A 16960-nucleotide genomic window follows, 5' to 3' on the forward strand; every position below is an offset into this window, starting at 1 on the left:
TAAGCACCAAAAAATAATCTTAAAAATAGAAAAAAAACTTAATCGTCCATTAAAAATAATTTGTTTCTCGGAAACCAGATTTAAAAAAAAAAATTCTTTTAGTGAGTGAAGTAAGCCGTGGGAAACATAAGTTTACTGTTGTTAAATTACCCCTCCCCCTCCTTTCCCCCTTGTTAACATCCTGCATAGGTTTAATAAGCTTACTAGCTTTTGTTTTTAGAGGAACTTTATTTTTCTTACGTGAAATATTAAACGAAATAATTATTTTGGAAAACTGTTAAATTAAATGCAGTTCTTAATTCAAGAAAGTAAATAATGCTTGAAGAACACAATACTTCAACAACATAAACTATGAAAGAATGTACACAATTTAAAGCACACGTTTTGCATGTTTGTTTCCTGTAAATATAAACTGATAAGTTAAACAAAATCGTTGGAGAAATTAAATTGATTCTATTGAAAACAACCGGACTTTACATTTTTTTCAAAAAATACTTTACTTAAAATATTACTAGATCTAGCCAGCACAATTTTTTTTTAATTTGGTTTAAAATCAGTTTTGTTGTAATAAAAATAGTTAACTGCCTTGTTAAACACATTTTCAGATGATTTAAAATTAAAACTTAGCAAATAATGGCACTCTTCATCTGATACAATAGAGTAAATTAAATTAAAATTAAAAAAAACTCTTAGCCCTCCCGAGACTAGACGGTTGTTTGTGCCACGGTAGATTATGTGAGACGTTAAAAATATTTTGTCATTTACCTCTCTCTGACAATTGGCTTCTGCGGAATTCATACATTTGTTGAGATCTGACTCGGTGAATACAGAAGGGTAGAAGAAGAGAGAGGAGGATTCAAACAACAAGTCCAACTACATGGACGAACTCAACGGTGGTCTCAAGATCTCCAGTCACCCCTTATAATTTTATTTCTGAGTAAGGTGTGTTGGGACCAGAGGTCACAAGGGTCAAAAGCAGTCAACTAAAGCTGTCAGGGCTACTTAAACTTCTTTTTTTTTCTGTCGTCTACATCATTTTCTTGTGTCTTTTACTTCACTTCCCAGAGATATTATATGCTGACGTCAACAGTTTGAATCCTCAAGTATCAACCAAAATAGGCGCGCAGAACCTCACTCACCAACTTTCCAATCATCTGTATTCCAGTTCGTTCCCTAAATGACATAGGGACTCTGTTTAAACTCTCCATCCCCCTTCCCACCCCCACCCCCCACTCCACCCCTCCTCGCGAAGTCCTGCCATTATTTTTGGCTTTTCGTAGCTCCATACATACCAATGGCTGTGAATAAAAAGGTATAAAACATTAGTCATAGATCTACCATCCTCTCTAAGATTTAGCCCACTAGGATGTACATTGTTTTCGCTTTGGAGTTTCCAGCTTGGCGCACTTAACATAGTGTTGAAGTACAAGTAGGGGCTTGTCATTTTCTCTATCTGACTCGTGACAAAGATTGTGATCTGTTATGCTGAATCGGTATTTACACATAGTAAAGTAAGGGAAGTCAAAACGTCGAACCTGTAATCATAGTGGTTAAACGTACTCTTTTTTTCATTTTCACAAAAAAAAGTCTGTTTTAGAATAAATTGTATACTAATTATAATCTAAACCGCACATCGATTTTTTTCTACAATTAACTGAATATGATTTATAAAAAAATAAATACGTATGTTTCTCATATAAATGGAAAGCCATCAAGCCAATTGCAGCGACACTTGAGATTTAGCCGCTTTTTTGTGTTTATACTAAAGCTAGAAAACTCTTTAATGACTAAGGCAAAAACTAGAACGCACAGATAACAACATTTAAATACACTTGATGTTAAAGAGTAGACAAATTTGTGTCAATACAAGAAACTAATTTTAAAAAAATAAAATAAACAAATAGGACCCATGAGTAATAGTTATGCTCCAGAATTTGTCTAAGACAACAAATTATTAATAACCAACGATGGCATAAAGCAACTTCATTCTGTATGTTATAGTTAAACACTAACGTAACACTACAACCTAAAATATTAAGTAAAGATATTCCAGACCAAGTTTTGGTAAGATGTAGTTACATGGAACAAATAATTTTAATCCTCCTTAAGATCTTCATGATTAAAAGTCTAAATCGTGCACTTACAATCTGTTTTAAGAACCTACGCTTAAAAATAGAAATTTAAATTCATTTTGGCCATGTGTTAAAACGATCACATATTTTATATGTGTACTGGTGAGGTCCTGTAAGTTGAGTTTTTTTTTAATTGCATTAAGAAAATTATTTTCTAAAGTTTGTGGTTGAATCTAAATATAATAGAAAAGTTTATGAATTGAATTAATATTTGTCTGTTTTACTTAAGTCACAAATTGTCTTAAGGGGATATGCGCGTTTTTTCCAATTTTTTCCAATTCAATATCTAAAGCCTTTTAAATACTTTTATCATATTTGGTATATGAAACTTAGTATTAAACAGCAAAAAAAGGGTTGAAAACAATTTTGGTTGTCATGGAAACCAAAACAAATCTTCGCCATTTTGAATTTTTTGGTACTTTTAAAAATGCTAAGGCTTTTTTATTTATGCACCTATAGCAATCAAATTTAAACTGCTTATATTTCAGTATATTTTAAAACTTTTGTCACGAAAACCTTTTGAAACAGCTACTAGTAAGAAATTTTACCATTTTTAGTGTTCACAAAATTCAAAATTTGCATATTAATTACCAAATACTTTTTTCTATAAAACTCATCACAATTCCCTCGTGACAAAAGTTAAGCTGTATTTTTGCAATGAAGAACAATTACTGAAAATATGGTGGCGATTATTTAATAAATCAAAAAATAGAAGGCTTTACAGTGTTAAAATCCTTCGAACTGAGAAAAACAGCCAAAGTAACGAAAAGTAGGTCACGAAATTGCAAAGCCGATTGTAAGCGTCGGATGTTTCCGCGATGCTGGAAATTAAGATTATCAAATAAAGGAGAAATCCCGCTTTCTAATGATGCCAAATTCAAAATGATGACGAATATAAAACTTTTCATAGAGAGCATGTAAGATTGGGAAAAATTGATTATTTTTTAGTTAATAGAGTCATAAAAATTGTAATTTAAATACCTAACATTTTTTTAGCGCAATTTCCATTCTGGAGAATTGCATTTATTAACCCGTCATTTCTGGATGTATGAATGTATGAATGAATGGATGGATGGATGGATGTGTGTCCGCAGCTTTAAGTCGTATCTCCTCCTCAACGAAGCAATATCGATGACTAGTTCCAAAAGCATTTATGTTAAGCAAGTTACGAGGATGAACATAGGCCATAAAAATTCCGGGTTTCTTTCTTGGATTTCCCGGAAAAGCCAAAAATCCTCGAAAAAAGCAGTTTTTGGCCCATATCTCGACAACCAGACCACTTAGCGACTTGAAACATGTACCAATCGATTCCTGTCCTAATTTAGAACAATATTGCCGAAGAAAGTTTTCAAAAATATCCTTTCGTTCGGTCACAAAAATTTTTTTGAATTAATTAAAATTTGTCCGAATTAGTAGGCATATTTATCCAACCACACCACATGCGTCATCACGTTCAATAGCTGCGCCATCACGTTCAATGGCTGCGTCATCACGTTCAGTAGGCGCGCAATGGTTTTTAGCCATGTAACGTTTGTAAATAAAACATGTAAAATACTGAAAAAAAATTAATAAAAAACGTTTTAATAACTAACCAATGGTTTTACTAACCCTGATCTTGATTTACGCTACGACAGAGCTATTTTTAGATAACATAAGGAAATTGCGCTTAAATGTCACTAGACTTTTTAATTAACTTGTTTCTCTTCAAAGTTATTATTTTCTTAATTAATACAAAAATGCCCAAAGTGTCCAAAAGTGCAACAAACACATCATGACGAAAAACAAGAAATTTTGTGATTTTTTTGCCGCGCATATCCCCTTTATATGAAAAATATTCCATCTTGCTGAATGACACTAATATAATTATGGTCTGGTTATAAAATGCATAATATGTAGAGTTGAGATGATTCAAAAATTTAAAAACCACATCCAGGTATAACATGGAGCAACATTTTTTATCAAGTGTTACGTGGGTTCCTAATGCCTGTTTATTAGCAGTGTCCGTTTGTAAGCCTGTGTTTATTTTATCATTCTTTATCCTTGTTGATTATAAAAGTCTAGTGATTCAAAACATGGTTTTAAATATATCTACACGCATAGTGATATTTAGTTATGCCCATCTTAGGCTAAGAAAGACTCGATAGTTGTCACAAGAGGGACAATTCAATTTTTAAATTTAGAACTTCTAAGTGTCTGGCGAAGGCAATTTAAAATAGTTAAAAATTGGTTCCAAAGTACTTAAATCATTAAAGCACTTAATACAAAATATATGTACGTAATATGGCCGTTAGTAAATTTTACTTGCTTTTCCCTGATTGTATTGTACAAACAAAACTAAATATAATTCTACATTAACAATTAATCTTTATATTTATTTCAGTGCTGTTATATAGTTTGCTATGGATCTCCGTTTATTAACTGTGTTTTCTATAGTACTATCAGGTAACTATAAAACACGTTTACTTTCATTTATCAGCATAAAGAATATAGCATAACAACATTACTTTAGATATGTACATTCATAAAGTGAAAAAATGCACCTGATTTTGTAATTTAATAATTTTATTGCTCTGTCTTAAAACTACAGAAAAATAACAGGCTTGTTATAATTTACTTCAGGTACACTGGTGAATTCTTCTTATTTTAGAGTGAATTTAATTGAATTTAAAAATAGCTACCTGATGCAAATAAACAGCTCTACACAAGGATGTGGAGAGAATGAGAAAGCAGGAATGCTAATCGGGAACGTATTTATAATTTATTCGGTCTGTACCGAAACATTTTCTTTTTAAACATTTTCTATTAACCAGACAAAGTAAGAGTTAGAACTTCAACGTTGTTAAATTTGTGCATGAAAATACATGAAGTTGATATGAATTACGCAAACATTTAATTAAAATAAATATTATAAGATAAAATTGACAACGTAAATATTCACATGGTTAACAGTCATTTATAAATGATGATAAACAATTAAATTTAATTGGTTTTTCTAAAATAATGACGACATTCTATTAATTTTATTATAAAACTACACAAGTATAATGTGCTATTATACTAAATAATAAAAAGAATTAAACATGTGCGTCTCTTCATTTTGGTTTTAAAAATCTAAATTTACAGCCGCAATGTTCTACTTTAAGTTCGCCTACTATGGCTAACTTGTCCAATTTAGATGAAAGACAACTTGTGATGTATATCAGAAATACATGTAATGGTCTGAGTAGTTGTCTTCTGGTAAAAGAAAATCTGCAGCTGAAAACAACATGTGGCAACTTTTGTACTTGCCTAGTGATGTATTATGATATATATTACTCGTGCTATCCTGTTGGTAAGTGTTTCTATTTGATCTTCGTTTTAATAATATAGAAAGAAGTTTAATTCAGTAGTTTAGGTTCTTTTTTATATAGGTTGAATATAGATTTAGTCGTCTATATAAGGCATTGCCGTTTCATTTATCAAATCTTCTTGATATCTACTATATAAAATGATCGGCCATGTTTGTAAACTATAGTTAACCAGAACTTCTTTTTCTTCTTCGTTCTTAATTTTAGTGTTGGAAAGGATCTCCCTCCAACACAATTAAGGTTACGTGTCAACTGGTTATGCGCCATTGAGGCCATTGACTCCGATTTCAGCCTGCTTTTCTTTTTGGATTTGCTTCCATAGCCTTTGTCCAACCAAGAACATACTACAAGGCAGCAGTTGTTTGATTTTGGAGTTGTGTCTCCTTGAAGAGTGGCTGTCCCCAGCTAACGAGAGCCTCATCTACCCGAGGGTTCGAACTCGAGACTTTTCGGTTTAGCAAAACCAGAACTAAAAACGTCCTTTTTTTTTTACCTTTCGAGAAAAAACAACTTTAAAAAATTAACATAAATAAGTTATTAATTACACTTAGATAATTTTGCAAAAGTTAAAATTGATATTTTTTTCTTTATGGATAAGTTTTTATTTACTTATATATTTACTTATATGTCACCAGAACTTTTTAACATATTTTAATTTTATATGTATGTATATATATATCTATCTATCTATCTCTCTCTTTCTCTCTCTCTCTCTCTCTCTCTCTCTCTCTCTCTCTCTCTCTCTCTCTCTCTCTCTCTCTCTCTCTCTCTATATATATATATATATATATATATATATATATATATATATATATATATATATATATATATATATTTATATATATATATATATATATATATATATTTATATATATATAATATATATATATATATATATATATATATATATATATATATATATATATATATATATATATATGATGGTTCACCTTATAAAAATTCAGTTCCAGATAACAAGAAAACTTTTGACATGTCCAAGGACTTCAACACCACTTTTGACACACATACGGCGGACATTAATGTTTACCTGGTGCTCCAGAGACAGCATCTTGTATATAATCGAACATGCTGTGTAGAGGCGAACGGAATTAGCATTAACGTTAGATTCATGAACATGCCATCTGCTTTAACAGTGCAGTTTAATGGCGCTACCGAAATCCTAGATGACAGACTCTATAACCTTTCTAAGAGGTACGCGTTTCTTTCTATTTTTACTTTCTCGTAGAGAAAGTAATGTAATCGTGCAAAAAAATCACGATTTTTGCAAATCTAGACGTTTTACACCTCACTGAGTCTGAAAAACATAATTCTGCAATCTTGTCCGTATGTCTGTGTGTGTATGTGTGTATGTGTGTTTGTGAACACGATAACTTGAGTAAAGTTACAGCTAGGTTGATGAAATTTCATATATAAGTATTATATCAAATTTGTAGTTCTATGTCAACGTTTCAGCGATTTCCGGTAAACGAAATTGGCCCTTATTATACTTTTGTAAATGGTTTGTATTCTTGCAGGTTTTTTGATGTTGTTAAGCTGTGTTTTACACAGAAGACTCTTATGGAGCCTCTTTGGTTTCATCTCACAGATGGTAAGATGTTGACTAATGTAAATAAGGCTGACACAGCTAACAACTATTCTTTAGAGTGCTGTGGCTATTACTTTAAGAATTAATTATTTCAACTAAGCCTACTTCTTTGTTTCAAATTTGAACTTCAATATCTTATAGGTGGTGTGATTTAATATAGATCTACAAAGTATTAAAGGATAAAAGTTTTTTTTTTTTCAGCGAGTGCAAACCAAATCTTTAGAATCAGCTGCCGAGGAGAGAAAAGCAACATCACAGGGACTGATATAGAGGATTATTCAGGTATAACAATAGTTTCTCTGTTCTGTCATTCTGTCACTCTCTCTCTCTCTCTCTCTATCTGTCACTCTGTCATTTAGGAACAATATAGAAAAAACACAACCAAGTAAAATATTTCGAAATCAAGCGGAAAACGAAACAGACGTCAACATGGAACATATATGAAATACAAGCCGTCCCGGCCTGGCCCTGCACTGGCGTCTGTGAAAAACCTTTCTGTTAAAGACCATTACCTGTGTGTTTAGTAATCATTATATACCCGGCATTGCCACCCTAACTACAACCAACCAAAACAAAAACAAAAAAAACGAAAACATAACGCAAACACAACCACAACCACAAACACCAATACAAACACAAAGAAAAAACAAACGAAAAAGCAAACGAAAACAAACCAAGTCCAAACGCAAACCCAACCACAACACAATACAAACACAACACAACACAATACAAACACAACACAAACGCAATACGAACACAATACAAGTATTATATCAAATGGTATATCTTCTTGTAGTTTGGTGCAGGTGCCTTTAAAAGAGCTTTCTGGTGCGACCGACAAAAACAAACTCCCCTTCGTGAGCAAAAAAGAACAGACAAAATGAATACGCAAAAAAAGACACAAATTATAACGTGCTGGAATTCCCATTCCCGAATAAAGATGTCTTTTGTTACTTCCCCTGTTTTTTTATTAAAAGTAATAATAAGAAAACAGTACGTTCAGTGTATGGAATAAATAAAAGGCAGTATTAAAAATATCAACAACATTGCACTTAATCAATCACCGCTAATTATGTAATTATTTTTTTCCCTACACCAAAACAAAGTAATAAAAAGTAAATTCTTTTCTCCCCAATTTTTCCTTTTAAAGTGAACTAACTGTGTTTTCCTAATCAAGGGACGTAATAAGCGATAAACGACTAAATGCAAATACTTTTCAGACACAATTATACATTTTATAAACGTTGATAAATAGTTATCTGCTGCTAATACCTAGGCGGTACATAAGTAAATCTGTAACTACCTGACTCAAACAAGGGCACATGTTGCTGTACATCAGAGCAATACAAATCGAATAAAAATAATTGTTGTATAACGAAAATAAACCGGTCATTTGATGTCTTCAATGACCACAATGTGCTACATGTTTGTTTTCTTCATTGGATTACAGTGGTGTTTTTCTTTAAAAGGTTTATTCATCGTGTTACAAGAGAGACAACCTTGTCGCTCTTGAGATTGGTTTGTATTTATTAAGTTACTGTTAGTTTTCCCGTTTCTTTTGTTATTTCTTTCGGATTTATGTGCCGGTCTTTCTCCTTGTACAACATGTGCTCATGAAGGGAATGAACGGAATTTATTTCGAGGTAGAAGATGATGTGTTCGAGGTAGGTACACATCCTCCCAAACCCTTGGAAGTGACCATTATAGATGCTGCCATTGTGGCTGGAATACCCCACGAAGTTTTCCCAAGGCATTTTGCCACATTGACAAATGTGCCTGTCACTGAGATTGTCAAAGTATACAATTACGGCGACGTAAAACAATGGTTTGTAACTTTGGCATCAAATGTAATCTACTAAAAAATGAATATGATGGAGTACGGCAGACGACGATCAGAATTCTCAGCAATGGGAAGATTCCACATTTTCCTGATTCAGACCCTGCATCGGGATATAAAAGGGATTCCTTCCGGGTATAAAATGGAAGACATAAAAACCTCGTTATGGAAAATGAGCAAACCTGACACTGAACCACACGTACGTATGGTGGACGAGGGAAATGCTGCATAATTCATGATAACCCCCAAAGTCACCAATGACGAGCTTCCTCATTACCTGAGATTAAGAAAAAGGGGGGTGGGGCTGTCCATTTGTGTTCAATGCAAATTTAGGGAGAAGGTCTATTTGCTGCAATTGTGACACAGACAGGCATCTGCCAAAGCAATGTGACAACTTATAAAGTAGAATTGTGGACGGGGTAAAACTAAAAGAAGGAAAGTATACAACAGTAGATGGCTGGATAGAGGAAGACATACAGCAGATGCGGGATGAAATAAATATGAAAGGTATTCGCTACTTTCAGAAGTGGGACGATTGGGCCTTTCGATCAACGGATTTCGAAGACAGTGTAAGGCAACAAGAAAGAAACCAAAGAATGGAAGAAGAGGAACAAGAGAGGGAAAGAGGAGCAAAAAGGAAAAGAACACGAAATGAAGCTTTAGGTAGGAAAGAAACCAAATTAACCCCCCCCCCAACAAGCACCGCTGCCGGAAGATTTATCAGACAATGAGGACTAAACAGAAGAGGGCAATAAGGCCTCACACGGACAACACATCAGTGGATGATACGAATAATATAGACTCTGACAATGACACAAGCTCAGCTACACTACAAATTGTTATGTCGCAGACAGTAGGATCAGAGGAGGAATACGACTCTGACCCACAACAGGAGAGAGCAAAAACTGGACCAAAGGTCTTCGCTCCCTTTCCTTTGTACCCAAACGAAATCCAGGCTGTCGAAGGTGACAGACTAAAAGAAAGTAGGCCTACAGGGAGCAGGCCAAGCTCAGAGGCACCAACAACCACAAACCTACCGAAAAGTGACTTGAAAGGCCCGTCTAACCTATCAACTCTAGAAATACTACAAGCAATGCAGCTCTAACATCCACCTAACCCACTGCCCTCCAACCGAAATACAAATGAAGTCCTGCCCAATAAACTACAATGAGTCGACTCAACATCACCACTCGAAACATAAGGGGTGCGGGAGACAAAACCAAACCCCTAGCACACACACTAGATCTATACAAAACAAACATCCTACTTTTACAAGAAACGAACTTTGCAACCAATCAGCAAGCATAAGCATTCTTCAAAACACTAGACATCAGTAACGCAATATACAGTTTAGGCCAAAACTGCAGAGGAACCAGCATATTGAACATTTCAAACAAATACAACCTAAAAGACATGAAATCAGACAACAACGGAAGACTAACTAGTGCCACGATACGAGATAACACATTAACTACAACTATAATCAACATTTACGCTCCGACACGTAGAAAAGAACAAAAAACATTCTACAAAAATCTACACAGAAAAATAAATACAGAATTTAGGGACAAAAACATACTATCAGGAGACTTTAATATGGTATTAGAACACAAAGACATGACGGGACCTTTACTAAAAATGAAAAAAAGAATCAGGATAGACAGAGAACAGATAGAGACATTGACAGACATTATTAGTGCAAAAAGACTCAAAGACGCCTACAATAGGAAAAGTTATAGAAACACTGAAGTATCACGTCACAGCACTACACACCAGAGCTCTGCCAGAATTGACAGAATCTACGTACACGACAACATCAAAGTAGCCAAATATAAAACATCTTGTACAAACACTAATCTACACAGATCATAAAGCCATCTTAGCCTAGTTAGACATCACCCCACATTAAACAAAAAACATTCATATCGGAAATTTAACAATACTTTATTAATACTTTATTTATCTGATATACTATAGAAATCAAGAGGACTACACATTCACTAGAAAACATACAAAGGAGCTTTAGTTAGAAGTAGAATAGACATTGTAGGTGTAGAAGAACCATCCTACCACTGTAACACGCTAGAACAAATAAACCCCCACAATAAACAAATTTAAAAAATAAAGAAAGAAGACGGAACAGAAACGACCGACTCAGACGAAATACAAACATGCTTTACAAACTATTACCAACAACTCTTTGACAAAGAAGACGCCAACAATGACATCCAAGACAAATTTTTGGTACACACAACTAGACTTAGGGACGAAGACAGAGACGCCCTATCTAACCACATTCCGAAATGTGGGTGGGTGGGCGGTTAGGCAGGTAGGAAGGTAGGCAGGTAGGCAGGTAGGTAGGTAGGTAGACAGCGAAACTATTACCTTACAGCAGGGTTTCCTCGCGTTACAAAGTTATTTTAGAAGTGTGACTGTTTCGGAAATATCACATTTTCAAAATGCAGAAAATATTTATAACCCTAAACATAAGTATTAAATATGGATGTGGATGTGGATGTGGTTGTGTATTTGGATGTGGGTGTGGATGTGGATGTGGACTTAATACAGAATATAGAATACAAAGTACAAAGTACAAAGTACAAAGTAAAAGAAAATTCAAAATACAAAATACAAAATATCGATACAGATACAGATTTTCTAAAGCTATAACATAAACCCCAATATACGATTTTGTTCTATAGGTAAACAGTTTTAAAATGGTACATGGAAGGTAACTTGTTGGTTGATTCTATTCTACAGGGTACATTTGTTTTTTGCAGCTTAGATAGAAACAATTAAACCTAAAGAAATATTTTAAAACAAACAAACAATGTTGAATTAATACGTGTTCTTATAGGTACATTCATTAGGATTGCTGTAAGCCTTATTATTGGTCTTCTATTCTTCGCGTGTCTTGTGCTTGTTTTTCACAAGTAAGTAGAAAACTTTATTATTAAATGTCAAAATTAAGCAGTCATCTATTTTTACCACCTCAATTTTATATAATACGCAAAACACTAACACAAGCACAAACAAAAACACAAAAATAAACGCAAAATGAAACATAAACGCTAACCATTACCACAACCCATAAAACATAAACATAAACAAAAACACAAACCAACCCTCGACACAACCTCAACCTCTCTTAATTACGAAATTCAGCCTTACGTAGTGATGAAATGAATAATAATTAATAAACAAAGCAGATTTGAAGGTCTTTAAAAAAAATATTTAATTTTCTTATATTAGAACTTCTAAAGTTTTAGAATGTTAAAAAAAATACAGAAGTCTATAAATAATAAACAACATAGCACAGGCGTTAAACGCAGCGCAAATTATTTAAATTATGAGACATAAAAATGGCGGTCTTGAGTTCGTCTATATGGCCTATACAAATATTTTAAAAATTTAAAACAGTTTTAAATTTCACAGAATTTAGCCAGAAAGTATCCACGAACACTTCCAGTGTTATAATGCACATGTGTGGCAAAAATGAACCAGATCCGTACAGGCGTTTGAACTTCTATACGACACAAACCGTTTAATATTTTAAATATAATGTACGACAAATGTCTTTGTTATATCTACTTATTTTTACATATTTTTTTCATATTGATATTTTTATTTGAATTTTTTTTTCTTGTACATAAACTTGTAATATTAGACAAGTAAAGTCGGAGGTAATATTAGTGTACTTTTATCCATTATCAGTAACGTCATTATTATTGTGTACTTTTCATACTTATAAGTTTAGTTTACTCTGATTTTATACGATTATTTCTTTGTAGTTTCATGAGACGTCACCCTCTCTTGCTGTGAAAGTTTTTAATTTTTAAGGTTTTTTTTTACTGTATGCATGTCTTCAACGTACATGCATTTTACATACATACATACAGAGAGACAGAGTCCATTTGAGCTTTATATATATTTTATATATATTATATATTTATTTAACAACAGAAAGAGCGGGTATATTATATGTATGTTTATGTGATTCTATAATATCTTTCGTCCTGAGATAAGTTTTCTGAAATCTGTTGTCTTGTTCTCGTTTTTGTATATATATATATATATATATATATATATATATATATATATATATATATATATATATATATATATATATATATATATATACATATATATATATATATATATATATATATATATATATATATATATATATATATATATATCTTTTTAAGGGTGCAATTTCATGGAAATATCAGGCATAAAAGAGAAACAAATGATAGATTTAGCTTCATTAAATATATATATATATATATATATATATATATATATATATATATATATAACATAACTTTTATATATTATTGCCAAATAAACTTCAGACAAATTTGTAAAAGACGCTGCGACATTGTAGAATCTATGCATTCTTACGATTTACACTATAATAGTGCCAACTGGACAGACACAACACATGAAGACGAGCATCTGTATGGACAAGTGATCTCTGGTGAATTCATTCTTCTAATCTTCTAATTTCATTCACAACCTAGTAACTCTCAGATTAAATTGTTTTAATAGATGAAATATTTTACATATAATTTCTAGTTTATGTGCTTAAGAAAATCATTATTTCTTTAAATTTTTTTATTAAATAAAATTGTGTTTTAATATTGTTAAATGTATCATGCACTATAATATTCCTTATATAAAATAATTTTAGTGGCTGGAGCCCCCGGTGATGACACATCTAACTACACTGAGTTGACGGAATAGTGGATAAGATGTCAGTTGTGAAAGATTTGTCGAGTCACATTTGAACCAGCATACATCTTTTTCATCTCCTGATGTCATACTGTGTAAATTTTCATTAGTGTAATATTTTGAATTGTTGGATCTCATCTTGTCTTGGGAAATATAATTGTAAAAATAATGCTAGATCTTCACGGTTCTTTTCGACACGAATCTGCGTGTTCGTGTATTTGGGAGGGGTGGGGCGGGGGCTACGATTTTGAGAATATAAATAACATGAACATGAACATGAACATAACCACAACCTCAACCCTAACGTAATCACAAACATAAACAAAACCCACTATAAACACAAATTTGGATTTGTTTTTAAAATGTGATTTTAATTTTTAATACTGTTTATAGGCAAAATGAACTCGCCGGTGGAAGCACCCGATTCGGGTTAGTGAACGATTATATTAGCTCGTCTTATCCTCTCCTTAGTACGATAAGACAAAGACTGCCCTAACTTTCAACAACATCACTACACTAAAACGTCACATTCTTGATTTCTGAGTCAAAAACTCCACTCTTTTATTAAAGCAAACCCTTTCACAACACACATACTCTCGTACCCTTGCAATACTCTAGTACTATTCGTATCCCCATATCCCTCAATCTAATATCATTTTTATGTGCTAATTATAGTCGTCTGTATTAATGCACTTAAATGATTTCTTTTTGTGCACTTATGTAGAGAAAATTGACGCTTGATCTGACTTTCTTATTAAAAAATAAAGATAATAAAACAATATTGTCGTCATCATTTTTTAAATTATTAGACTGTTATAAACGCCAAATAGTCCACCCGCCTGGGTGACTGGGGACGCTCCTGATACGATTTAATGAATGATTAGAATAGCTTACGTATCCATAGTGTGTCGTACTCTTTGAAACGAACGTGTCTCAGTGCTTACTTGCGAGTCCGTGGTGCAATATAACCCTCTGTCGGGGCGCCGATGGAAGCTCTTGATTCGTTTTGTCGAACGATAATAATAACCCATCCTATCCATAGTGTATACTATGGAAAATCAGATTGCCTGAAAAATATGAATAAAAAATGGACAAGACGCTAATGGCAAAGAAATACAAAAATACAAAAGGGGGTTAACTGGACAAAAACTTGCGTAAACCAACTAGCAACCCCGCCAGCCTGCCATTTTATTAGAATCCCAAAAGAAAATAGGAAAGCAGATAAGCCAAAAACAAACATGGAAACGGTCAGCTGTGCGATAAAAGCGTCTGTTGTTTGTCTTGCACCTTACTTGGAGTAATCGCCCCCAACAGACTACGATGGAAAGGTTAGGTTGCGTCTCTATGTTCCACAAAGACTCCACAAAAAATGATGATAGAAATTATGCTAAAATTAAGCATAGGGCAGCGTTAATAACATCCAAATGACACTGAATTCTTCACACTGGCAATTTATTAAGCACCCAAAAAATTCACTTGACAGATAGAAATTAAAACTTTATAGTCCGTTTAAAAAAAGCATTTTTTTTTCTCGGAAATCAGATAAAAAACTTTTCTCTTTAAGTTAGTGGAAGTCAAGTAAGCCGTGGAAAACACACGTTTACCGGATGTTAAGTACCCACCCCTCCCAAAACACACAATTTAAACTGGTAACTTATACGACAGCTGAGCACTCAACGACCATTTATGTTCGATTATGACGTAGGGCCTACTTGTCTGTAAAAGTTATAAGTGGTTTTTTTTTGTTATGTATTTTTAACATTTAAACTTTTATTTCTCAAAACTTAAAATTCCTTATGTTTTTTAAAGGAACTATTGATCATGATAAAGTGACTAATCATATAATAAATAACAATGTTTACATTAAGATGAAATATCCAAAGACGAGAGCTCAATAAACTACAAATTTAGGGCCAGAATTGGGAAACAAAATGAAAGTACACATTAATGAATTTTAATAGATGACATTGGATTATGGTAACAGGCAGAATGCTCAGCAAAAACCATATGGGGCAACTGAGATTGAAAAACTTGTGTTATCAATTTCCTTGATAGTCTTTATATTATCATTAAAAATACTTAACATGCAAGAAAAAATGTCCTGGCCGGCTTAGATTTGAGAAAATATTTACACCGTACAACACACTTCTACAGTTCAATCAGGAATTATTTAGCTTTCATTCCAATCTCAATTGTTGTAGCAAGTTTCGTCTACCATGTCAGATACAAGCAACTTCATTAGGCTGTTAAAAACATCAAGAGAATCTCCATCTTTCAATCATTGCTGGAGTGTCCTTATTATTTAACAGATTTCCATTCAATCAAAATCTTACAACTCCTGTTTTCATTCCAACCCAATACCCACCATTTAACTCCCACAGAGATGTAGCCTATTCTGCTTAATTGTAGAATGCACTACGTTACCATCTTCGTCAGTTACTTTTAGATAAATGTGTTCACTTTCTATATGGTCCTCATTTTTCTGGCTTGGTTGGTCTTTCATTCTCTCCGCTTAAAATGTTCTTAAAATGGGTAAAAAATATCTATGCACAACTTAAGCGTTGTCTTGGTAATAAGACCTATCCACACTTAAGCATACGTCTTGCACGTTTTTTCCTATAAATATAAAATGAAATATTCAAAACAAAACGTGTCATAGTGAATGAGTAGGACTCAACATATGAAAGTCGTTTGTCATATGATTAAAGTTTCTTTGTTAACAATATTACTAGATAGTGAGAAATGTTTTGTTTCAGTTTTGTTATAGACCATTACTGTAGTAATAGAACAAGTTCCCCACCCAGCTTAGACCATTTGAAATAATTGTTAGCAAACAATTTAATTACACATTGCATTGCATCTGATAGAATTAAGTGCAATAAAAAGGAAACAGATGTTCAACTACGTTAAATCAAAAAACACTTAGCTATCTCCTTTCGTGCCATGACAAATCAAGATTTTTTTATACTTTTTCCTCACTCATAGTCAGCTTTAGCAGAAATAGTTAGTTTAGGATCTGATTCGGAAAATGACAAGTAGATGACTACAAAAGGTTGTGTGTATTGAGGGGGGGGGGGGAATTGTTAACATAACATTTATGGTGAAGTTTCGATGTCAGCTGAATTCCGACTTAAAACCTATTGTAAGAACGTAAGATAAATATTATGGTATGTACTTTATATATATATATATATATATATATATATATATATATATATATATATATATATATATATATATATATATATACAGTATACAGAGGGGTAGCGAGGGGGGGCGGGGGGGGGGCGGACCGCACCGGGTG

The 16960-nt window shown here is 32.9% G+C and overlaps 1 protein-coding gene across 1 annotated transcript; it reads left to right on the top strand.

The window, feature by feature from the left end:
* The first annotated feature begins 4753 nt into the window (after nucleotides 1–4753).
* LOC131955125 (uncharacterized) lies at nucleotides 4754–14310 on the top strand. Its single transcript, XM_059319099.1, has 8 exons — nucleotides 4754–4897; nucleotides 5256–5463; nucleotides 6445–6691; nucleotides 7015–7088; nucleotides 7287–7367; nucleotides 11780–11855; nucleotides 13278–13402; nucleotides 13616–14310. The coding sequence occupies exons 1-8, from the start codon at nucleotides 4814–4816 to the stop codon at nucleotides 13666–13668; spliced, it is 948 nt and encodes a 315-aa protein (XP_059175082.1). The 5' UTR covers nucleotides 4754–4813; the 3' UTR covers nucleotides 13669–14310.
* Nucleotides 14311–16960: the final 2650 nt, after the last annotated feature.

The sequence above is a fragment of the Physella acuta genome, unplaced genomic scaffold, assembly GCF_028476545.2.
Source record: "Physella acuta isolate Inbredline_101_S28 unplaced genomic scaffold, ASM2847654v3 ptg001055l, whole genome shotgun sequence".
NCBI classification, from domain to species: domain Eukaryota; kingdom Metazoa; phylum Mollusca; class Gastropoda; family Physidae; genus Physella; species Physella acuta.